A 25703-nucleotide genomic window follows, 5' to 3' on the forward strand; every position below is an offset into this window, starting at 1 on the left:
TAAAACCGGTCGGAGAGCTACATTTTCGTTATTTATCCTGATTTATTTTGTGTTGTGGTCTATAAAAATATAGGGAACAATTGTTGTTGTTTAATTTCATCATCAATACTTTTGAACTTAGAAAGAAGTCTATACGGGACTTTGCATTAATTATTTGAGGGTAATGCACTTTGTACGCTGATTTATTCATCGCCAAACGTCTTTAAGTTATGTTAAGTTTATTGCAAAGGGCTATAACTTATTGACACCCTTCATCTAAGTTCACTGAGGCTCAATGAGTTGCAGCCCCTTTGTGAACGAGAATAGTATCGAAATTACTGTTGAAATCGCCTCCAATAATATGGTTATAATTTCTTTCTAATAAGTACTTTGATTTATCTAAAATGCTTTTATCGATCTTTGCCGTTATTTGGCATTTAATTTTAGATTGCGTTTATTTTACTAAACGAGATTTATTCCGAAAGAAAAAAAGATACAGTTGTTCTTTATTTCCAAGTCCTATCGGTGAGCAATCGGGGTTGTAATTATGTTAATGATGAAATAATTTGGGTTTATTGACATATACAGATGTTTCCTTTTATATAGCATATAGTTCATAATAAATATGAAGGTATGTACACCATTAAATCAAACGCACAAGTGAGATCAATATTTAATTTAACTCTTCATGCCAAGTTTTGTGTTGAATAACTACACAAACATACCTATGTCCAATCCATTTGAAAACGATATAATTTGTGTGACGAGAAACATCCACCAGGAATCATTCTGTAAGAAAAAATGTCATTGGTATATGGTAAATAAGACTACGACAGTATATCACATAAACACATATATATACTATACGAAGTGATACAATAGGGTTGTTAGTACTGCGTTCGGAAAAATCGTATTCAAATCATGTGGCGTAAGCCGAGTAAAATCAATATCTGCAACATTAATAGAATACGAGATTTCGGATGAAACACAGTACTTTTAACCATTTTATTATATACATTACTGGTAAAATAACTTAAGAGACATATGTTTTCATATTGTTAGTCATTTTAATGGCGCATTTTCTGTTTGTGACGTCATTTTAAGATCCTGCAACGATATGCTTATGAAAATACGTTTTGCACTTGAGTGGACTTCGTAGTTTGCTTATTGTATTGCGCGTGGATTTTTATAGGTATATTATAACATATGCTATTTTGCAACGTCACAACTAATAATATAAGGCGTCGTACCAGTCTGTTTGTATCAACACCTATTTCTTTTCGCTTTAAACTGTCAAACAGCACTCATGAAAACTAAATGAACAATACAGAACAGAACAGCATACTTGTTTGACTTAAACATTACAAGGTATTCGTCATACAAACACATACACTATCAAAGTCTTGACATGTGACATGTGAACAATTTAATTATAATTTTAGTTGTAAGAGAACATTTTATTTAGGAGTCATCTTCATACCTACCACGTTTTTATTTTCACTTAAAGTATTTCGAGTCTAAATTGTTCACGTACAAGGTAGATTTGACTAGTATTACAATAAATAACATGTACAGAGATACTATGTCATGCTACGTTTGATAGCAATGCATTTGATAACGACATGATAATGGTAATGATAATGTATTTTACGTTCAAAGAATACAGAATATATATGATATACGAGTGAATTATTAAATAATGGAGCTACGGGTAACAACACACAAACCATATATTCCGTCTGCTGTTTCATTGAACCAGAGAAAGCATAAAAAAGTGTTCTCACTTACTATTACAATGTATAGCTTATTCATTAATAAATATTAAAGTATATTACACGTTTGTATCAATATAATTTATCTCATCAATCTCGAGGGAGAGTAAAATTTTACGATATTTCGTATTTCTATTTAATTTATAGATGCATCAGGTATGGCAAATGCTCAAAACTGGACCTTTTACTCTAAATTCATCCAGACGCCATGATAAATTTTAACAAGGCGCATCAGTACTGATCTAAATACATTAAAGTCTACATCGTTGTACGGAAACAAACTATTTTATTTTCAAAGACGCTATGACAATGTTGGAATCTTTTAATTCTATAAAGTCAAAGTATTGGTAGATTAGTTCCAAACACATTTTCAGAACTGTTTATTAACCTCTCATAAACGTACGAATCACAAAACCCAAACTTCAGACTTATTATTTAAAATGGATAATACGTCGGTGCCAATAGGACTAAACATGATAATTTTGAACTTAAGTGTTATGATTCAAATCCATAAATGTAAGAAAAGATCACAACCCTTTCCCTGCAAGTTTTTCTTGAAGCCTGTATGAAAGAGTGAACACTTTTTGTACAATTTATCAACTCAACCCTCATTATTTTGCAATAAATTTATCAGTTATTAGCAAATTCCAGAAATTCTCATTTTCTTCTATTTTATTTAAACAGTTTACCCAAAGATCACATTTCATCGAATACGTGCTTTTTAAATTGCAACGTTTATACATTTAAATTCTGAGGACCCAACAACTCGCTTGGTATTAATTGGTGCTAAAATACAATGTGTGTATACCACGTGATAAATTGTGTCATAAATGCTACGTCGGTAGGCAATATTTTGATATGAAAAAGACTTTAAACAAAGATAACTTCACAATTTCTTCACCATTTTAAATGAAACATAGCGCAGTCTACGCCGCTTACGGAGCCCTACCGAAATTCTACCAGAGTTTGATTATACGGCCGTCTGACGGAGCACTGTCAAAACATTATTTTGGAAACAGGTTTGTCGAAGTGTTTGATGCAACCAATGACTTTATCAAAATTCGGAAATAAAACAAATACGGGGCTCCTTAAGCGGCATAGACTGCTCGTTGTTTCAATTATAATAGTGTTGTAAAAGAAAAAGTTATCCTTGATTTATGTCTTCATTTTAAGCAAAATTTTACCTTCCGACGTAGCATATATGACGTAAGTTATCAGGTGGTATACACCTCCTGTTATATATTCCGTCACCTTGTCAATTTGTATTATCCGTGAATGAGCGGAAGATATAATTCACAAAACAAATTCGTTCAATTGCGGGTTTTTGGCTTGGTTATGAGGCTTTGCCTCTCAACCAGTGGTGGCGCACGTGCTTTAATTTGCCGTTTATAGGACGCATTATCGGGAGTCAAAATCAATCGCTTTTTCAATCGCCTTGCCGCTCCGTTGAACTTATATGAGTAAGGCTTAATTTCCTCTCGAATCCGTGTGGCACTCGAGTAATTATTGTAGATGTGGACTGATAGCGCGGGGCTGTAGGTTCAGGTCGCTATGCAATCTTTAAACGGCATGAAGCCTGGAATTACTCGATTTTTCTTAAATATTTTTAATTAATCGAGCTAGTCCCGGGTCTTATTGGCTGTCTATTCATGGGGCGAACATATTTCGAATAAAAAACGAGGCATATGGACGGACAATCTCGTCCTTGTACATATTTTTAATTAGCAAGCTCATAATTCAAAACCAGCTATAAATTATTGTCGGTATCTAATACTGTAAATACTATCAAACAGCATTTCAGGCCCGCGCCATACCAAAAATAATGGTCATTTGTGTAGTTATTTCTTGATTTTCTGGGATAAGGTACGTTTAGCGGCTCCAGATGTCAACAAGACCCCAGACCCAATTTTGAAGACGGCCCTATGAGTAATATTTTTGACGAAGCTGATATATTGTTAAAATGCCACTCATTCAATAAACACAACATTATCGTACACACAAGGCATTGACCCCATCTCGCAGTTTCTGTGCAATCAGCAACTGCTGTAACATTGGCCCCCACCCATTGACCACATAGTTATATTCATATTCTCTCTGTCATTAATAGACCGCTCCCACAAAACTGGCCGCCTATACATTTACTTAACGTTACTAATATGCTGGAAATCAACGCAATTCATCTGGTAAAATATCTTCAAATTAATTGTCTAAACCTCTTGATAGTTGCAGATGATCTTTCTTTGCCTTTTCTTTTGATTGCCCTGTTATTGCAATGGTTCATATAAATTGAAATCGAATAAAAAAGCGCTATAAGAATCCACCGACGGATATTCGGAATTCATCTGTGAGGAACGTGATAAAATATATTTTTATTTTTATGTTTTAACATTGAAATAATGGCGAAGTAATACTGTGGATGCATTTCAAAAAAGTAAACAGTAAAGAAAACACACATTTGCAAAGGCAGGGGCTATGATGAAAAATTAAGTACCTACCAGAGACAGCGCCATTGATAAAACCCAGCTTGTCTAAACAATAGTCCTATTAATCCAGCAACACACTTCAAACGAATAAAATGCGACAAGGAAGTTTGAATTAACAATTGTTAACCCCAATAGTTGAAACTAAAAACTGAATCAAACTTAAACACCCAGATAACAACTGATATGTAGGGCGAACACACCCGTATTTTCTTTGACATATTATTTTAGTTAATTAAAGACAGAGTTCTATATGAAATTCTTCAACACTAAGTTTGGCCAAGGCACAGTCGCTTCAATAATTTTGTTTGTCCAAACTCTCCATGAGCACACGCTGGAAAATGTATTCTACTGAATAATTTATTGCATTTTAGAAGGTATTTGTCACTGCAAACGATTAATTAGCGGTTACATCTCAGTCACCGAAACACTTCATTTTATGCAATGTACTCTTTTTTGAGTACACTAAATCTCTAAAATAAAGCTCGATACTTACGAGTTAAACACATATTTCCTTTGTATCCGGATGCACATCCGCTCGGACAATGACCGCTGTATGCGTTACACGTTGTGTTCCCGCCACTACAATAACCGCAATGTGACGTACACTCGTGTCCATACTCTCCCGGGGAACATTCTGTATAAATATTAACATCACACTGATCTCTCTTTCTATGTTGACCCTTTAACGATGTTTGTACTTCCGGATCTTTGTACTTCGACTGTTGTTGCTTATTATTAGTACATTTCAGCAGGATATAAAAAAAATCTATTTTTATGCTATTATCTAAGCAAAATTACCACCCACTTTTACCTTAATTCTTATACGATGTTTGTATTTCCTCAATTTTGCTCTTCGACTTATGATGTTAAGGAACAGCACAGTTAAAGCATTTAAACGTGTATGGCATTTTGTCGATGAGGCTACCCAAACGATACAATAGTTAAAGGACAAGCTTGATTGTACGATTATGCATTTTTATTTATGTTCATTTTGTTAACATCTGATATAGATTGCAAATCTCAAAAACAAACTACAACCCTGGGATTGTTATTCATGAGGTGCTTGTTTAGGTCATGTCTTTAGTGAAGTTATTTTAATATATTGTATTAAAATACAAAATAGTATAACTTCAGGAAGGAAACTCCGTATCGAAAGGATTGTATATTGGTCTTTTAAAGCCACGTTTGTATTTTGTATTTTTTTTAAGGAGTTGTGCATTTTGTTAATGTGAAAATAGATCGGTAATATTATTTCAAAATGATAAATAACTCAATTTCGACCTACCTGTTTTACAGATGTCTCCTTTGTATCCAGCGTTACATCCGGCTGGACAGTGCCCGTTGTACGTGTCACATGTTTTGTTGCCATCATGACAGTGGCCACAGTTAAATGTACAGTTAGATCCAAACTCCCCGGGAGCACATGCTGGAACATTTATTCAGTTTAATACCTACCTATACTGCATTTTTTTCAACGTATAAGCTGTCACTGTACCTGTTAAATAGCCTGTTACAAGTGAGGTACCTAAACAATTCTCATTTTCTCGCATAAAAGTATAGGCTTGTTTGTAAATGTGAACCCAAAAAGATACAACATTAAGAGAAGAAACCCTTGATTTCAATAATACGGTGATTTATTTAAGGAATTAATTGCGGGGTTGATGTCATTATCGGTGTATGAACGCAATTGGACATGAATTCCACACGTACTTTGACCAGCCCAATTGCGTTCATATCCCCGATAATGACATCAAACCCGCAATTCATTACTTATATTTACACCAATAGTTCATTATTTTATTCAATAATTGTTAAAAAAAAATACTTCAATTCATTTAAGAAAACCTTTCAGTAATCATTTCTTACCCATTCTGTTAATAGAATGACAGACTGTAACGAAAAAAAAATAATTTCAAATGACGTCACAATAACGCGGGAAAAGATCAACCTCATGAAATTTTTATAAGTAAAATTTAAACACTTGGCAACTATACATTTAAAATATAAGAAAAAAACATTTTCTAAACTGTTGATTTATATTTTACGGGACCTGCTGACACAATACAAACAATAACAAGATCAATAGTTTGCATGTATAATGTTATGCGATGAATTGCAATCCGAACATATCCGAAGATGTTGCGTTCATCGATTGATAAACGCAATTGCCGAAAGGCAGTTCGTTTAAGGAATCGAAGTTGAGGTGTAAGTATTTGAGTTTGAATAATTCTGGAATTCCTCAGATAGCGAAACACAAAAAGCTGAAACCTTTGAAAATACGTTTTATAACGAGTACGTTTCGATTTCAATACCGGAATTAGAAACATGAAAACTGTTTTTGCTTGATAATAGTAGTTCCTTTAATAAAAATATAAGGTGATTAAAGCAAAATGTTTAAATTCAAAAACAGAAACCAAAAGTAACTCACTTGTTTTACACAAGTCTCCTTTGTATCCGGCTGCACATCCGGCTGGACAGTGCCCGTCGTACGTGTCACACGTGGTGTTGCCGGCCTGACAGTAGCCACAGTTTGATGCACAGTTTCTACCAAATTCTCCGGGGGCACAAGCTGGAAGATTTATTATGTTGACCATCGCTTTTGCATTAATGGAACTTATTTTATGTTTTTACTATCGGACAATTTCACGAACATGGTGACAATACATTGATTTGAAATCATGTGACAAAAAAGGATTTTAGCTTTTCTGAAGCACCGATCAAATGGAATACTATGTATTTATTTGAGTCATCTGCACCAAACAGTTAATGAGCGAAGCATTAAATAATTTCACTGATATTACTGATAAGTGTTGCAGATTCTCCATTTACAAAACGTTCTAATTTTGACAATAAACCTAGTTTTGAGACATTACGTTATAAGACAAATGCTGACTGGTATAATCAAGAATGTGTTAATACTTGTAATGTAATGTAATGTTAATTTGAATGCTTAAACTTGTATAATTATAATGAAACAGATGAAAATAGGTTAGATTTGTAGTAATGTAAAATGTATCATAAGAATATCATAGTTACGCATTTTATAGACGCAAAATATCTAAATAAAAGAAATTAAAGAAAACTAAACCCAAAAGTGTTTGGAAATACTTAAAAAAGTATAATTCTGTTTTAATAAAAAAGTGTCAGATTATTTTTGTGAATATTTAAAAAAAACATCAGCAGTTATGTGTTTGTTTGTTCGAAAAAGTAGCGGAAGTTTTTTTGTGAAAAAAGAGAGATGTTAAAGAACCATATGAAACGTTCCAAGAACTTGACCATCCTATCGTTGATGGGGAATTTAAAAAAAAAAACACAGGTAAAGCATATAATTATTTTTTAAATGAATATGTCATTGAACGTATAGATTTATTAGGTGCATATTTATGTGATCAATTCAACTCGATTTTGAACTCGGATATTTATTCGGATGAGTGGATTGGTGGTATTATAATCCCTCTGTATCAAAGGCAATGTTAATGATTTAAACAATTATTATGTAGCGGATCCGTTGTCTAATGGTAAAACACTTGACTATCAATCCAGCTGGGATCGCAGGTTTGATTCCCCGTCGAATCACTGAAAATACTAAGCGTCTACCGGGAGAGACGTTAAATGGGGGTCCCGTGTGACAGTGCTATACACTGGCACACGTTAAAGAACCGGGTAGCTCTAACCATGTTTTCATTCTGTCTGTGCACAATGCTCCAAAAACCTTAAATGACTAGGTAATCTTAACGGAGCACTCGCCAAATGGGCAAGGCCCGAGTGCTAGTATAAATAAGCTTATACACACCCGTAAACAATTATAGAGGTTATACTCTTGTTAGTTGTTGTTCTTAGTTATTTACCACTGTGTTTAATTTGACGTGAATTTATTGTTATTATATTGGCTTTTCTATCTATGGTAGATATATTTTAGTTGTACACGCAAAATAATGTTGGATATAGTTAGCATTTAGATAATATAGTATTAATGTTACCTTGTTTCGCAGATGACATGGCCATTGTAGGTAAAACACCGACAGAAGTATAAGAACATCTAGACACATACTACAAGTATTGTAAGACACGGGGACTTCAAATAATTACTTTCAAAATTAGAATTATTGTTTTTCGTAAATGAGGTGGATAATCTGACTTACAATGGAAACGTCATCGATGTAGTATTTGATTTTAACTATCCTTGGACTGTTTTCAAGTATACACGGAATTTTACCCTTAATCAAAAACATTGAATTGGCAAAGCCCTTAAGGTTATGAATGTTCTATAATGCAAATGCAAAGATAACGGAAAAAGTCCAAAAAGCTTCTGCAAATTGTTTGATGCTTTTATTTTGTCTGTTTTAAATTACGACTGTGAAAATTGGAACATACTAAATCAACAGAAAAAGATAGAATACAACTGAAATTTTACAAGAAACTGTAAAGGGTTATGCCAAATGCATGTAATACTTGTATATATGGTGATATATGAAGATATCCTCTTTATATATATATATATATATATATATATATATATATATATATATATATCTACTTAGGGCATTAAGGAGACCGTATATATTTTACGGCATTAAGGAGACAATTTGTATATTTTTTTGTTTTATACTTTATTTTGCTTTTTTGTTGATAATTTAGTATTAAAATGATCTTTTATTATGTGTACAAGATTTAGGCTTCTTAAATTAATTAACAAAAAATATACGTAATTTGCGGTCTCCTTAATAATTTGTAAGTATGTTGCAGGTTTTAAGGGGACAGGTATATATGTCGAAGGGTTTATGGAGACCAGTGTATATATTATATTATTTTTGAGGCATTAAGGGGACCATCCATATTTTATGGCATTTGGGGGACAAATTATATATATCTTACTTTTGACAGTGAAGGCTCCCGTAACCTTAAGAGACAACTTTGTAATAATATTTTTTATAATTGTGTGTAATAAATCCACAAACAATGACCAGTCGAAACGGGAGGACTGCAAATTTCTTTGGATATTAATCGAAAATCTTTTACAGACCATCTCATTCATTAAACGAAATTCAGCTTCAGTCACTTGGTATGTCACTTTGATAAATAAAATATATAATGGCCAGGGGCGGATTCAGGAATTGTCGTTAGAAGGGGGCGTTACTTATGGGCATTTGCAGGAGGATCGAGGGTTACTCAATCAAGACCATCCATGTTCAAGACAATTTTTAGTCGGAAATGATGCATTATGTGCGTATTTTATTATTTTATTCTCATATATTGACACAAAAAGTAAACTTGGACGATTTTAAAGGGAGCGCACGCCGACTGCGCCCCCTTCTCAATTCGCTAGTGAATGGTGACTTAATATTTGATATATTATGGTTAAATAGAACTTTCAGTTGAATTATATAGAAACTGTAAATGCTAAATACAAGTTCTGTGCTTGTAAAAACAATAAGTTTCGTTTGCACACGAATGTGTCTGTTAACGCTTGAACAGTTAGCTCATGATTAAAGAACATTGTTCATTGGGTTCATTGTGACCCATGGAAGTTTTTTTTATTAAAATCCCAACTTCTTTTCCCTTAAATTTTACTTGCCTAAAACTTTAAACCTAAGTCAATCAGGAGCCATAACTTGTATTAAGGATATGGAGTTATGGTACCTCATTGGCTGATGGTCCTGAACAATTGTGTGAAGTATTAAATCCATTGAATGAAGGGTATAGAACGCCTTAACCAATAGGCTACGGAGACGGTTTTAGTGCATGTACTCAATTGCAGATTAAGGGGGGTTGGGGGGATCGGTCCCAGCACGCGCGCCGTCCCCCACCCCTTTGAATCGTCCGTTTATAATACGTTATCAGTCAATATCGGGAAAAAATACAATATTAAGATAAAAATGCACTATTTCGGACTATAAATTAGGGGAGTTTAACCCCCACCCCGGTCCAACATTTTAAGTCATTCAATTTCTGTTCTGAGGGAGGGGCGGATGTGGAAAGATTAAGCCCATGAGTTTCACGTACCACTTCTTAAGTCAATTCCTGGATCTGCCACTGATATCTGTAATCAGATTTGTTGTTTCATAATGTTATAGTTCCTTTAAACAGTTTAAACCTTTTATGACATCGAAATAAACAGACGCATGTTCAGTAAAAAGACTAAAAACATACTCTGTATACAACGTTCTCGTACTCCAGAGCGATGATGCTATGCATTATATTTATCATCATCTGACTGACTAACTGCCAAAACTTTTCCGTTTAAAGAGACTCTCTCATGTTTTGGCACCAAACATATTTTTTTTGTAAAGCATCTGAAAACACTTACATGTATATTTATTTTACTCCTTGGTACTGAAATTGCAGAAATAATAGTAACCAGGTTGATTTTCATTAATACTTCAATAGCATTTTTAAAAAACGATTAAAGTATTAAAAATTGATCTTGTTAAAGTTGGGAGCAAGCACATGGGGGTGCAGATAACACATAGAATAAAAAACGGACGCTTATCCACTCGCCCACAGGGACTCATACTAAGGTGTTAAATAACTGATTGTGCAACAGCCTTTTGTTGAATCGGGTTAGTAACTCATTTCAAAATTTTGGACTTCAGGCTATATTTTAGCACATTTCAACATTTATTGAAGGGTTTCAGCCATCAAAAGCTTAGCCTTAACACTTCGTTTGATTCGCCATACTTTATTTCGTAATAACAATCTATAAAATCCAAGTAAAAGATGCATTTTCAAAACCCTTAACGCTTCGCTTTTTCACTCAAAAACTCATGTTCGAAAGATTTAAAAAAAAGTATGTCATAATCATATCCTCTTTAGCGGCTGAGTTTCTTAATATATAAATCTCTTATAAATTTGCCAAATAAAATTCAACACGGGTAAACAATTATAACAAATAACGTATTTTATGTATTTTATGTATTGCAACATATTTATAAAAAGATAAAGTCAATTGAATCAAATAAACATTTTCAATGTACTTTCTTTCTCGCGGAAAGTGGACATTTCATCTTGCTCCAACAAGTGTGTGGTATGGTTGATTCTCTTCGTGACTGAAATCAACTTTTTTAAACACATGGTGCATTTCTAAACAGCCCCTTCAGATTATTTGACGATTGCATTTCCATGGGAGATCACTGCGTAGGATAAACATACAAGTGTTGTTTAGCCACACTGTGGTTTCAATATTGTCAGGGGCGTAGCTACCCCTCTATTTATGTGGATTCATAAATGTGCTGGGGGGGGGGGGTTCAGGGGCATGCCCCCGCAGAAAATTTTGAAAACCATGGTGCAATCTAGTGCATTCTGGGATTTCCGATGCGCATTATTTAGTACTGGAAAATAACCAGTTTTAGATTCATGTAGTCAAGTTCGTATACTGCAACTTTGGTTGATTTTTTTCAGAATCATGAGGATTCAGCCGCGTATTCACGTATAGGCGGCTACACGCCTGTATGATGTGCATATGAATGTATAATTTGGTTTAAATGATGCATCCTTAATGTAACACCTCCTTGCTGCTACACCAATAGAAACTTTATGGGATGTTAATAGTAAAAGAACTAGCACTGACGTTCCAATTTTTGTCTGGGTCATTTAAATAATAGAAAACAAATTACAAGATAAACAAATTTGTTTTGACTTCTTTAATGAATTATATAAAAACATTGTACAAAAATATCATGACACTTTTAAACAATAAGTATGGTTGTCAATTAAACACATGCTAGCTTTAAAGATTAAGGCAAACCATTGGAATTTTACAGCGGTCTTAAAAGGTGTATTTAAAGCTGCAATCTCACCGATTGATCGTTTTGACTACCTGTACCCTTTTATTGTTTGTCTATAAATGGACTATTTTTTGCAGAAATGTCTAGACCCAATTTTAAGTGATATAAGACTGCTGAAAAAAGATAAGATTGCAGTTTATCATATTTATGTTAAAAAAAAAAATGTTTTATGGCTAAAAGCATTACGAACAATTTAATGTAAATTTTCGGCAGTTTTACCAAACATTTTTGATTGGTTCTATTGTGAATTATCTAATATGACTGAATTAAAGGAATGATAACCAAATCAGCAGATTTTGAGACAATTTTGTGTCTAAACTGACAATCTGTAAGAGTGCAGCTTTAAGTGTTGATCTAAAGCTTCATATACACATTGTTATATTGTCATTAACTGTTTAAAAGGTCTCATGTACTAAATAATATAATAATTTTCATACAATATCTAAAATTGATTAAAATAAATAAAGTATAAAGTATCATTATACCTATTTCTTACTAGTGCCGTTTCTCATCTGACAATACCATCCAAAGCCATCATTTCAACTATGAATTTAACTTTCAACTTTTCTATTGCATATGCAATAAAATACTAGTATACCAAAAATACAAGCCATGAACAATATGATTGTTCAACTTGCATTATCTTTGACCTTTTGATATGACCATTTTCCAGTTTTGTCTATTTGTAAGTTGTGCCCTGAGGAATGAAGTAAGACTGTATGAATCATAAAAAGCAATAAAAACACTAAAAATATGCCCCACCCCCTGTAATTTCTAATACAGTAGTAAAATCAAGCAATTAAACATTTAGAGCTGCACTCTCACAGATATACCGTTTTCACAACTTTTTTTTGTCTTGGAATGAGAAATTGTTTGCGTAATTATCTGCAAACTTATGATAATGATAAAAGATTGCTGACAAAAGATCAGATCGCAGATTTCATATTTCCGTTCGAAAATTAATGTTACTAACGGTTTAAGAAAAGTGCATAAAATATCAATGTTTTCTTGATAAACATACCAATAATTTATATATATATATATATATATAATAGTATTTATGCACTGTGCTGTTTGTAGAGTTGTGTGCTGTTCCATGTTTCTTGTCTGTGAATTTGTGTTCTATGTCTTTGGCGTTGCCCATTGCCACTAAACTGGGTTTATGTTTAAACTTTTTGCGACTGAGCATGTTTCTGTAGCTTTTTGCATATACCCGTATATTAAATAGAAAAATCTGCAATTTAATTTTTCGCAAAAATTGGATGGTTCCAATCCAAGACATAAAATGAGAGAAGTTGTCAAAATGTCCAAAATGTGAGAGTGCAGCTTTAACGTTTGAAAGTAACTCTGTTTGCCTCATGCCCCTAAACAGGATTTAATTATATTATATTCCCAGTGGGCTTGTCCCTGTATATTTGATTGTAAAATTGCAGTAATGGATACTGGTCTAATTATCTTCTGACAATTTTTCACAAATTTTAAAGAAACAGAAAACACATATTAAGCTCATATAACGTTGAACAATTTAATCTCATTCATTAGGTTGAGAAAAATTCCCTAAAAATATTAATTGTGGAAACATATCTTATTTAAATACCTACAGGAAATGGCAACATCATTTACCCTTTAGTATGAAAAATGCAGTTTCCTGATATTTGAATAGTGGTTCTTTATTTCAGCATCTCAATTCATTCAACGTACACATAGTATGTATCAAGTTTCAAAGGAAACCAAATCATTGTAACGATTGTTTTCAAAGCAAATAGATTCACACTCTTGACAAATTTCTTTTCCTAGTTTCAACTTTTGAGACTTTTTGATGAGCCTGCACCTTCCCCCTCTTATGCAGTGGCTTCAAGCAATAAAGCTACCAGCTCAAGTTGCACAGCTGGTGAACAAGACTGCTGATAGTCGACAAACTGCACACTTGATGCCATGATAAATCATGTCCATCAACTTCCAGAATGAAGAAATGACGCAGCACAGAATTGATTTCAATTGGACCTCTCTGTACTTTCATCCCTTTGTTGTAGTCAAAGACTATTTCTTAGTGTGCAGTGCGGGATCTTGAGAAGCTTTCTGCTCCTCTGATGAAGTAAGTTTAGCAGAGTGTGAAACTCCTGTCTACTCATATGCCTGGACACCTGTGATCTATGTCTTCTTGTGTGTGCCCAACTATCACCTGAAAAGAATTTAGAGGAAGTTAGTGCTTGATTACAAGTCAATGTGAAAAAAAAGGTCTTTCATTTATGCCACCAAGAACTAGTATTCAAAGTTTCATAACTCGTATGTTAACTCAAAGCAATTGAGCAGAAACTGTTTGGTAATTAATTTTAAGTCACTGCTTCCACTTATACTATCTGTAATATTGAATGTGAACCGACTGACCCAAATGCTATTCTAATATTGTTTATGTGCAGAAACCTAAATCCTATTGACACAAAAGTAATCCAATTGTATGTCTTCACAAAACATTCTACAACAGTATTTGTCAATTTAACTCAAAGATTGATTATTGTTTTTTTGTCAGACAAACACAGAGATGGCCCTATATCACTCACCTGATTTGAGAAAGGATTCTAACTTAGTTATTGTTTGGACACTTACTGGACACTTTTGGTCTGACTTTATAATGCAGCTGGTGAAAATATAAAAAGTCCCTTTATAATGGGCTTACAAAAACATGAAAAAAATGTATTTGTTTAAAAATTACTAAGGGCCATAACTCTTACAATATTTAAGTTTGTATTGAGCAGAAAAACCTAAAATACAACCTTAAAACTATATTTACAAGTAAAACAAAAAAATCTACAGATATGTTTTTTTGTATCTGGTTTTTGAGAGAGAATAATCAGAAGAAAACATCACACATTCACAATCATATTAAAAAATATTTAGTTTTTAAAAAAATTATATTCTATTTCAAAAACACTGCAAAAGACAAGACATATACGTTTCAATTTCTTGATTTAATACATTGATGATTATCGATTCTTATGAAGCGAGATGGGTCTTACACTCTAACCACTGCAACTTGCATGTTCTTAGTTACTCAGTTATTACCTTTCTTAAAATTCTCCTCTTGATCTGAGCCACGCCAAAATGATGGAAGATGCTTTTGTTGTCTTTTCCATCGGAATGTATAGCACCTCTGTGTTTCTGTTTGTCTCCTGAAATAGTAAAAGTTTATTAATAATAATAACAATAATAATAATCAGTGACTTGTATTGAAATTATTTTCACCGATTGTGCCTTGCACATTGGGGAACAAAGTTGACTTCTAAGGAGAAGATTTTTCCATATAGAAATATAGCAAAAAGTAGCTCCGCACCCTGGAGCAATGTTTTTTATGAATCAATATCCGGTGAAAAAAATTCATACAGGGTATTGAAACATTTTTTGCTTCAACTGAAGACTTTTAACAAAGATAACTTAACTAGCTCTTCATCATATTAAATAACAAGAGCACCGCGGAGTGGGTGCCAACGCTCGTCTGTAATTCCAAGTCGAAAAGGGGGATAACTCAATATTAATTAAAGGCAAAATTATATGACCTGCTATAAACATGCATAGTGTTAATAGGAACACGTGTAGCAAGTTTAATGTGAAAATGTTGAACGGTTTTTGAGTTATGAGGTAAGGTTAAAGTTTTTGGACGACGACGACGACGCAGACGCAGACGCAGACGCAGACGACGCCGACGACGCCAAGGCTATCACAATAACTCGACTTTTTTTCTTCGAAAAACAGACGAGCTAAAAATTAGCACAGTCTATGCCGCACACGGAGCCCCACATTTGATCTTTTACCAAAGTTTGGTTGAGAGTTTAGTTTCACATCGACAAGTCTTTACAGGTCTATTAAAGCTGCACTCTCACAGATTGAACGTTTTGAAAAAGGTTATATTTTTTATCTTGGAATGAACCAATGTATGCGAAAATGCATGGAAACCAGTGATATAAGACTGCTGACAAAAATGTCTTTGAATTCCCGTCAAACATATGTCCAAACCAAATTAATTGTTAGTTTAAACATTATATATTTAACAACAGTTGTGAAAAAGGAGTTATCATTATATAAGATTATATTATCTGGCAGTGGTTGAAAATGTAAAGTGAGACCAGTTTTTTACCTGTTATTGAACAAACTGTTATGTTGGCAGGACTGTCCTCCTCAGCAATGCAAAGAACAGCAATGACTGGCTGGCACTCTGTAAAATGGCGATTAAAACATTTTGTCCAATTAAAACTGTCCCATTCTAAACAATCCATCAGCAATATATATAAATGAGCTGCGCCATGTGGAAATGTGTCTTGGGAAGTTGACATCATTCCATGATGTCATAAAGATGAGCAGAAGACATTACTTACTATGCAGCAAAAGTTCTTACTTTAACAGTAAAGATATCTTTTTTGAGAAAATTTATCAAAGTGAGCTCTTTTATGTCATGTTTCTAAAGTACCGAAAGTCTTGTACACATCTATGTTACATATATAAATCATAAACAGGAATAAAATGAGGAGTTGTGTACACACTAATTCCTCCTTATGTACTGTGTAACTCAAGAAAAACAATCCATAATTCTAGTAAACCTCTAGAATTCCCTTACTTTTCTCGCTGTACAAAAATGAATTGAGGAGTTGCAAACAAGCAGGGCCATAAAACTTTTGCTATTTAAACTGTACTGCAACAGCAATTTAAAGACAGTGATACTCATTGATGGAATAGGCACTTAAGACAGCTACATTTTCTGAAAAATGGAGATCAGACTAAATATTTATAGATTTATTTGAAATAAAGAACATGATACAGTGTTTGTGTTAAACTTGTTACTTATCCCTGATTTAACACAATCATTACCTTCAAAGTGGTGATAAAATAAAAACAAATATACCTTATTAAACACTGTTTACTATCACATCTGTACACCCCCCCCCTTCTTACATACTTAAGCGGCTCTTACCAAAGTAAAGAATGAAAGGTCCACAAGGCCAATTATAAACCATGAACCATGAGAATCCTGTTTACTAATTTGATTTTAAATCACCCAAAAGGCTTTCTACACTGTGTCACATAATGGTTCCTTAATTTAAATCTAGTCTCCAAAGGTGTCACAGTTGTGATTTCATTGAAAGACTTGAGATACGTTATTTAAAAAAATGACGAAAGGAAAGCTTAAACGCAGAAGTCTGGCCGGGTATACAAGCCTGGAAATAAATACGCAAAAGCTCACCATGCTGCTAAGGAGTCTTATATAATTCCCGGCCCCAGTTCAGCTGGAGATGTTGATTCCACACGGCTGAAAACCGGCCCGGTGCACCCAAGCTTCACCATCGGCAGTATCTGCAAGAGGAGGGTGTAAATCTGGGAAAACGCATTTATAATCAATTTGCGAAAGTTCTTATCCGTCATAAGTAGTGAACATGTATGTGGCTTATAGAACATCTGAAATTAAGTTTAATGAAGGAGACAAAGTTCGGTCTGGGATCTAAACCTGGATTTTGATGCTGAAATTGTAAGGGCCGATTTCAGAACATCCACTCTCACTCACACTCCAACCACATTCCCGTAAGGGACACTCAAATGATCACTTGAGTGGAATACGGGGAGTGACACTCAAGTGACTGTTCGTATTCACACGCCTCGCTAACACTCCACTTCATCACAGTATATAATTATACACGTATGTTTACATGATCATATCGGATTATCTGTTTGACTATGGTGATGTTTACATTACACATTGTAAACATATGTTTATTTGAGATTTGAGTACCTTATTGTTAGTTATGGCAACAAACAAATGATAATAATTGTTATTCTGAAACTGAAATTTACATTTTAAAACAATTAGTTAATAAAAATAAACGTTTTGGATTGTAAATAACTGTTGCAAAATGCGTTTAAATGCATGTTTTTTGTTGTCGTTGTTGTTGCTGTTTTAAATATGTAGCCGTTTTCCATTGTATCACATAATTTAAATATGTATTCATATATAATCTTGCTTTTGTATTCTACATAAAGCGGTCTTAGCAGTTGAAAATAATATATGGAAGTTGAAAAAATAGCAGATGGATAGAATTAGCGAATGAATCTGCTTCTTATGGGGAAATTACACCTCGGAGTGAAAAACAACTCAAGAAATGTAGGGGAAAATGGATGAAGATGACGATAATAATAATAATAATAATAATAATAATAATAATAATAATAATAATGATGATGTTGATGATGATAGGGTGGTGTTGGTGTTGATGGTGCTGCTGCTGGTGCTGCTGCTGCTGCTGATGATGATGATGATGAAAATGATGATGAAAATGATAATAATAATAATTATAATAATAATAATAATAATAAATAATAATAATAGTAATAATAATCCAGCTGAATGTAGGCTGGAAAATACATAGCAATTCCCTGACCACGCTATGAAATGGCCTAGCGGCGCCAAGTTAGCGGCCTGGCGGCCTAGCCGCCTCATGTGACTAGCGGCCTAAAATTGTTTCCTATTCCAATGCATTTTATATGCGTTCTTGTCTAAAACAATGATAAATTAAATGTTCCTATTCATAAATCAACATCCTTTAGCGAATATCAGCATTTTCCCCTTTTCCTGGGCTGCTGGATTGAGTTTTGGGGATTTTTAGGCCGCTAGGCCACCAGGCCGCCAAGTTCACTCCGCAAGGCCGCTCAAGCGTGATGTATTTTGCATAGGAGAACAATTATTTTAGCATTGTTTTAGAAGAAAACTCATATAAAAGGCTCTGAAGTAGAAAACAATTTAAGGCCGCTATGTTAATGTACGACTAAAAACATTGATTTATCATATTTCCCATATAAACCCGTGAACCTTGAAATAGAGAACAAATTTAGGCCGCTAGTCCGCCAACTTCACGCCGCTAGGCCGCTCACTTCATGCCGCTAGGCTGCTAACTTCACGCCGCTAGACCGCTAACTTCATGCCGCTAGGCTGCATACTTCGCATACATTTAGCTGCCTGTCTTTGCAGCCATTGATGAATTGCAAACATCAACATTGCTGGGGTTCAAGATCATTGCGAAACAAAACAAATATATGATAGGCGCATCCTTTTGAATTTGTTTTGTTTATAGATGGCCACGTTATTAAATGAACATGTACTTCAATGGATTATCCCGGTCTCTTAAATATTGTCTGGGAATGAGCATGTCCCTTATTTGTTCCAAATATTTGATATATTTCATCTTTTCTACTTGCCACATACTTTTTTCACTCACACTCATTCAATTCGTATTCACAACCAATCCTCGAGGGCGGTTCAAGTGGCCTAGCCGAGCACTCACAAATGTCCCACTCACCCAAAACACTTGAGTCTCACTCACACCTGTGAATACGGATATACCTTTCACTCAAAAATATCTCGACCGTTATGTGATTACAGAGGATTAACTCATTGAGTGTGAGTGAGAGTGATTGTTCTGAATTCGGCCCTATGTTTTGTTCAAATGAAGTATAAACTTACAGTGAGTACAGAGATATCCAGTCCAGATTTATCGCTTACCTGAAGTTCGTAGGGCTACACTTGTGAGCTTTGCTGTAAATTGCAGGAACTGTCCCCATGAGCCTTTTGTCTGATAGGGGAATGGTGGCTTTGGTGATTGGTGGTACCACTATGCATTTCTTATCCACACACAACACAGTGTATCTGAAAATGACAGAGAATGGCCATGCACTTATGAAAACTATGCTAGAAATACGCCGTTATGATTGTATCAGATGACATTTCCACACAGAATTGTGAGGCCTCCAATACAGCAGTACTGACATCAATGACGAAAACATATATATCTGTCATGGAGCTATGCTGGTTCTGTGGCGTCAAAACCAAAATTGTGTGATTTAAATGCATATATTTTTGTTGGTGATTAGTTTAAATCCAACTGAAGCAATCTCGTATCAATATAAACCTTAGTTCATCCACCAAATTCAATATTTGAATGTTAGAAGATTTGTTTTCAGAAGATCAGCAATAATGTTTTTTCTTTAATTGTCTCCATGAAAAATGTAAATTTCAAGTTTATAGGCGCTGTTTTATCTGAGAATTTCCCTGGGTGTGAACCGCTTACTGTGTCCAAGTTATCCAAGCTGGATCTAAGACATTACTACAATATGGGCAATTTGCTCTGCCATTTTTATAGATAATTGTGTATTCCAAAGGTATTCTTTTGGTATATTGAACTCACAACAATATTTGAACTCCTGACGTCCAGCACCGCTGTCAGATTATCTAATCCAACCACTATGCCATTGCATGCTCTTAACTGAACGAAAGATAAATGAATTCTCACAATTCTGAACAGTATTTTTTTTGGTCACAGATAGCAACCTTTTAACCCCACTTAAACCTGTCTTCCCTATTTGGCAAACAGAGAATTAGAAAATTTGTTATCTGATGATCCTGTAAATTTTGTGTGGATAGACTAAATACTGTTCGAATATAGCAAATCAAAACTAACATTTTGGGTTTATTCAGTGTAGACCCTTAAATATCAATTTTGATTTATAAGTATGTAGGTTTGTTCAAAAGCTCAGTACAGTTTACTTTACTTGTTAAGTTATCCAATTTCTGTAAATAAATATTACTAAACTTGACTATAAAATACTGTAGGGGGGCTTGTCGTAAAGTTAAGAAAAAATCCAAATAATGCAACAGTCAATTGCAGCATGGGCCCCCAAGGTCCTGCTAATAGTGGGGACTTTGACTTTCAGTACAGCCAATCCCAGGTAAAATTCCCGCTCTGCACAGACAAACAGCTGGTAAAAGCCCTGTCAAATGAATTATGGTCATTTCGTAACCTCTCATTGTTGGTCATTTCGTAACCATTGTGTTAGTCAATTCGTAACCGTTAAGAAATCGAATGTTCATATCTTAACCGTTGACTCCTATAATTATGAGGAATTAATTTAATACCATTTGAATTTACAAAATAAGTTTACTGTAAGTATAAAACATAAAAATAACAACATAAACAAAGTTAAATCTAGTAGTTGTATTCCTTCTTTATTCCTAATAGTGTAGTGCGATTTACCAATAAACTCTGAAACTATGACAAATAGAAACATTCACACTAGCTATTTTTTTATGTTGCGAAGGAAATATTATAAGTAGGCTGAATATTAAATGTAATAATTTTTTAATTCATAGATGTTCTACCATTGAGAGGAATTGTGACCTTAAGCCAATATTTTTTAAATATATAGACCATATAACTTTAGAATTTCATTTTTTTTTAAATTGCATAGAAGTATTGTAAAATGTAGTGAGTTTGCCGAATGAGAGTATGCGCTTTTTATATGCTTATTGTATTAAAATGTGCCGATATGTTTAATTTTGTATCTTGTTATTGGAAATTAATATTGTACCATAACTAATAATTTTAGGCTGTTTTTTGTCGGCTTCGTATATAAAGTATGCAGAATATGGATCAATTGAGAAAAGAACAGAACAAAATTTTGTTCGTTTTAAACAATTCAAACAAATATAGTCAATGAAATAGGTCAAGAATGATCATTTATGTAAACGTAATTTTACTCAAAAATACATCGCGATCAGTCTTAAATTATTGTTTATAAGTAAGCAAAATGTAAGAAAATAATTAACATATTTTGGTAGTATAACAAATCATTTCTAATTTAGCATGATATATATATATATCTATTAGATATATATATATATCATGCTAAATTAGAAATGATTTGTTATTATTATCTAATAACTATTGAGTAACATAAATTATTAGCTTGTTAATAGTGAGAATTTGAGTAATGTCTCCCAATTGGTGTCTTGGTTGCTGTGCCATATACATCCAGGTTCGAACAATACACTTAACGAGGTGCTAAGTGTACTATTTATCACCTTGTTAAATGGTGGTTACCATATCATATGAGCAATTGATTTCTTGACGGTTACGAATTGACTAACAGAATGGTTACGAAATAACCAAGATTCAGCAGTTACGAAATGGTAAGGTTACGAAATGACCAGATCCCCGTCAAATGCCCCTGGGGACATCCTAGGTTAGGCTCATTCCCTGTTTTCAGCGCAAAAACAATAACACCGCATTCACTCAGCACTGCCGGTCCACCTGGAAGGTAAAAACATGGCCCATTTCCCCTGCTATCCCCGGTATAAACAAGATCTGGGGGCCATGGTTACAATTGACTGGTGCATAACTGTGGCAGAATAAGCGAAATATTTTATTGTTGCATTTATTGTCAAATATGAGAATTTAAGACAGTGTTCGTTCTGTTTTGCTATTCAAAGGTGATGAGAATGACTAATGACATGACATTGACAAACAAAATGTAAGGCATGTGTATCCTTTCGTCTTTTATTTATTAAAATCTGAGATGTTAAGGGCGCAAATCCCTTTTTAGATTGGAACATACCAAATAATAATAAGCGACGATGTAGTGGTAAACCAAGTTTGCTAGAAATCAATCGAGTTTCTCCAAAATACAAGCAAAAATTACACCGGATGTTGATACAAGTGATTTAGTTTCGGATGAACAAAATCCGGATAAATCATTTGCTTTTCATCCAAAGGGTGGACGATTTATACTACTGTACAAAAGTCATAAAAATAAACGAAAAAAACGTTAAATATGTACTTTAAACACTTACCAAGTTACCATTCTCTTTCCGTAAGAGATGAACGCCATACTGCATAATTGCACGGAGATGGTACCACGGAGATACCCGAAAATTTCCGTTATATTCCGGAAAGTTAAATTTTTGTATACTTGAAAATTTAGATGCTGATGGTACCGGAAATATCGAATTTCCTTATTTCTGTTTGTTATGGAATGAAACTTCGGGATAATATACAATAGGCTTTAAATAAAGTAAAACAAATAAAAAATGCTTAGTATATAGCTATTTTTTACCAAAATTATGATTTTTTCCCTGGTCGCCTTAATGGCTATTTTTATGGATACACAAATATACACACACAAAAGTTTAAGAATATTTTTTTTAATATTAAAATATAATAAGATTTAAAACAATGAAATGATCTCGTAAATAAACATTCAAGCTTATCAACTTACTGTCAATGGACATTTTTATTGAAATTTGATACCTCAAATCTGGACTGAAAATATTAAGGAGACCAATTTTTGTCGCCTTAATCCAGCGGTCCCCATAATGCCTAGATTAATATATATATGGTCACCTTAATATCTGTAGTAGATATATATATATATATATATATATATATATATATATATATATATATATATATATATATATATATATATAGAGGTATATAAAATTATCAAATATTTGTAGAAGTTAAAATTAATAATTGTATTTAAAAACTGTTGATGTGCAAGCTTTGTCAGAGTGTACAGTGGAAGAAGAAATTGGGCATCAAATGATAAGAATTTGTTAAACGATCATGGGTTCTATTATATATTTGGTAATGCTGCTTATATATATATTGTAAAGTATTTTTGTAAGAATATAAAGGTTATCATATATTTGTAATGAGAATTAGCTCGGAACGCTTAACACTATTTCACTTTTAACATACATTTTAGAATACAAAAAATATATACCTTGATATTTCTACCCAAACATCTACGCTTGTATTTCTCCCGACTTAAACTAAGATCTGTAATCCCACTGAGAATTAAGACTAGAAATATGCCAGAAACCGAAAACCTAGAGAACAATATTGCTTAATTTGCAATACTAATGATTTCGAAGTTGAATTTAATTTTATTTGTATATGGCCATGCTATTCTGTAGAAATATCTAAATCGCTGTTACTACGTGCACCCTTCTGTGTGCAAATTTTGACATTTATTGAAATCAGATGACAGAAATGTAATGATTAAGCAAGTTTTTTATATTTAAGCTGCATTCTCACAGATCTGTGATCTGGTATTTTATCAGCAGTCTTATATCACCGGTTTTCCGACATTAACGCAAAATTTGGCTCGATCCAAGACAAAAATAGCAAGTTGTCAAAACGGTCAATCTGCGAGAGTGCAGCTTTAAAAGAGAGCTTGCTATTATAATTAATTATTAAATGTTTGAAAGCTATATGTTTAGTGCAGCCTTCAATTTTTATTAACACAAATAGTGTGTTGTTATAATTATGTGAATTTCCGTATAATATTTTTAACAAAAGATATATATATATATATATATATATATATATATATATATATATATATGTGTGTGTGTGTGTGTGTGTGTGTGTGTGTGTGTGTGTGTGTACATATTTACCATTTACTGTTTCATGTTGTTTAACCACGTTCACATGATATATAAAAAGTAAGTATATGTAGATGATGTTAATCGTACAAGTCTGAATAAAATGTATGTTCTGTTCTGTGTGTCTCTTAGTTCGTATATAAAAGACAATACGGTACAATGTTATAAATCCCATGAGAACGTTCTGATTATAACAAAGGACGGCAATCACAAAAACCGTGTTTTTTGTTTGATTTATGAATATGGTCTGATTTGAAATGAATGTCTCATGCGCTTATATACTTTAGTAAATTGATGTAATCCTTGTATTTGCATGCAGAAACTGTCATGGATTTCTAAGACTTTGCAGTTTTCTCTTATTACATACATTTTGAATCCCTACTTGGTGTTGGTGAATTGGTTATGTGTTTCTTAAGGATAGTGTAGGGGGATAACTCTAGTTTCACTCTAGTTAATGTACTTGACGCAAATGTATATCGCAACTTCGTTTCAACTTTTTGTGAGCCGTGCTAACAAGCTCAGCTTGGCTCTCAAGTGACCGACTCAACTCTAATAGTACGCAGACATTCTATAGTTTGTACCAATTTCAACCACGTATTGTAAACAGTATATAAGTTTTGAACAGTTTTATTGCATAATTAAGGTGAATCATCACTCGAACTGGGTACAAATGTTTATACAGAAATATTAAGGTCACTATGTTTTCGCTGGTGCGCACGTTCAGGAAAAGCCACATTATGTATAATATAATTTATTATTCATGAATCTAGCGGTATTATTTCTGTAGTACAACGCGATTTTAATAGTGTTAGGATAATGGCAATCTAAGCCAGATAACTCACAAAAGTCACCCTTCTTGCTTATTACAGTTGTCTGTGCTCTATAACATCAATATGTATACACGTTCTGAATAATATTAATACTGTAGGACTTTATCAATGTTATCAAAATGAACGTTAGTAAAAATACTTATTAATGTTCAATGCATACAAAGTCACATAAGTTATATATTTGCTGAGTGATTATTTTATCAAGTAGTTCTTTAATGTAACTATTGTAATTATTTCAGTTGAAATTCAGATTTATTACTTTAGCAAACGTAACGTTGTTCTGCACTGAACAAAGGCTTGACTCAGACTGACTGCCAACGAAAATCGTTGCGCTTTTATACTCGCAATGTCGGCGAAACGCTACTGCCAAGAAAAATGATGGCAATGCCACCCTAATCGTTGGCAGTGCCAAGAAAAATGATGGCAGGGACAACGATTTGAATGGCAGTCATGTGACCGCCACAAAATAGAACGTTTATAGGAATCAAAGGCATCCATCTTGGAAAAATATGTAACTGATACAAAGAAGGTTTTGAACATAGCCATAAGTTTTGGAATGTAAACATAAACAAATCAAAAGGATGAGTCACCAT

General features: G+C 33.5%; 2 protein-coding genes across 2 annotated transcripts in view; both read right to left on the bottom strand.

Moving 5' to 3' along the window:
* LOC128225859 (protein draper-like) overlaps positions 1–6828 on the bottom strand; it is a 24708-nt gene extending 17880 nt beyond the window's left edge. The window contains exons 1-2 of the mRNA XM_052935756.1: positions 6663–6828; positions 5520–5660 (exon numbers count right to left, since the gene is read on the bottom strand). Coding sequence (XP_052791716.1) covers positions 5520–5660; positions 6663–6828 — 307 coding nt within the window. The remainder of the gene's footprint in view (positions 1–5519; positions 5661–6662) is intronic.
* Positions 6829–13086: 6258 nt separating this feature from the next.
* On the bottom strand, positions 13087–16850 carry LOC128227389 (uncharacterized). Its single transcript, XM_052937889.1, has 3 exons — positions 16151–16850; positions 15082–15188; positions 13087–14200 (listed from the first exon to the last, which is right to left on the bottom strand). The coding sequence occupies exons 1-3, from the start codon at positions 16347–16349 to the stop codon at positions 14147–14149; spliced, it is 360 nt and encodes a 119-aa protein (XP_052793849.1). The 5' UTR covers positions 16350–16850; the 3' UTR covers positions 13087–14146.
* Positions 16851–25703: the final 8853 nt, after the last annotated feature.

Source organism: Mya arenaria, chromosome 3, assembly GCF_026914265.1.
Source record: "Mya arenaria isolate MELC-2E11 chromosome 3, ASM2691426v1".
NCBI lineage: Eukaryota > Metazoa > Mollusca > Bivalvia > Myida > Myidae > Mya > Mya arenaria.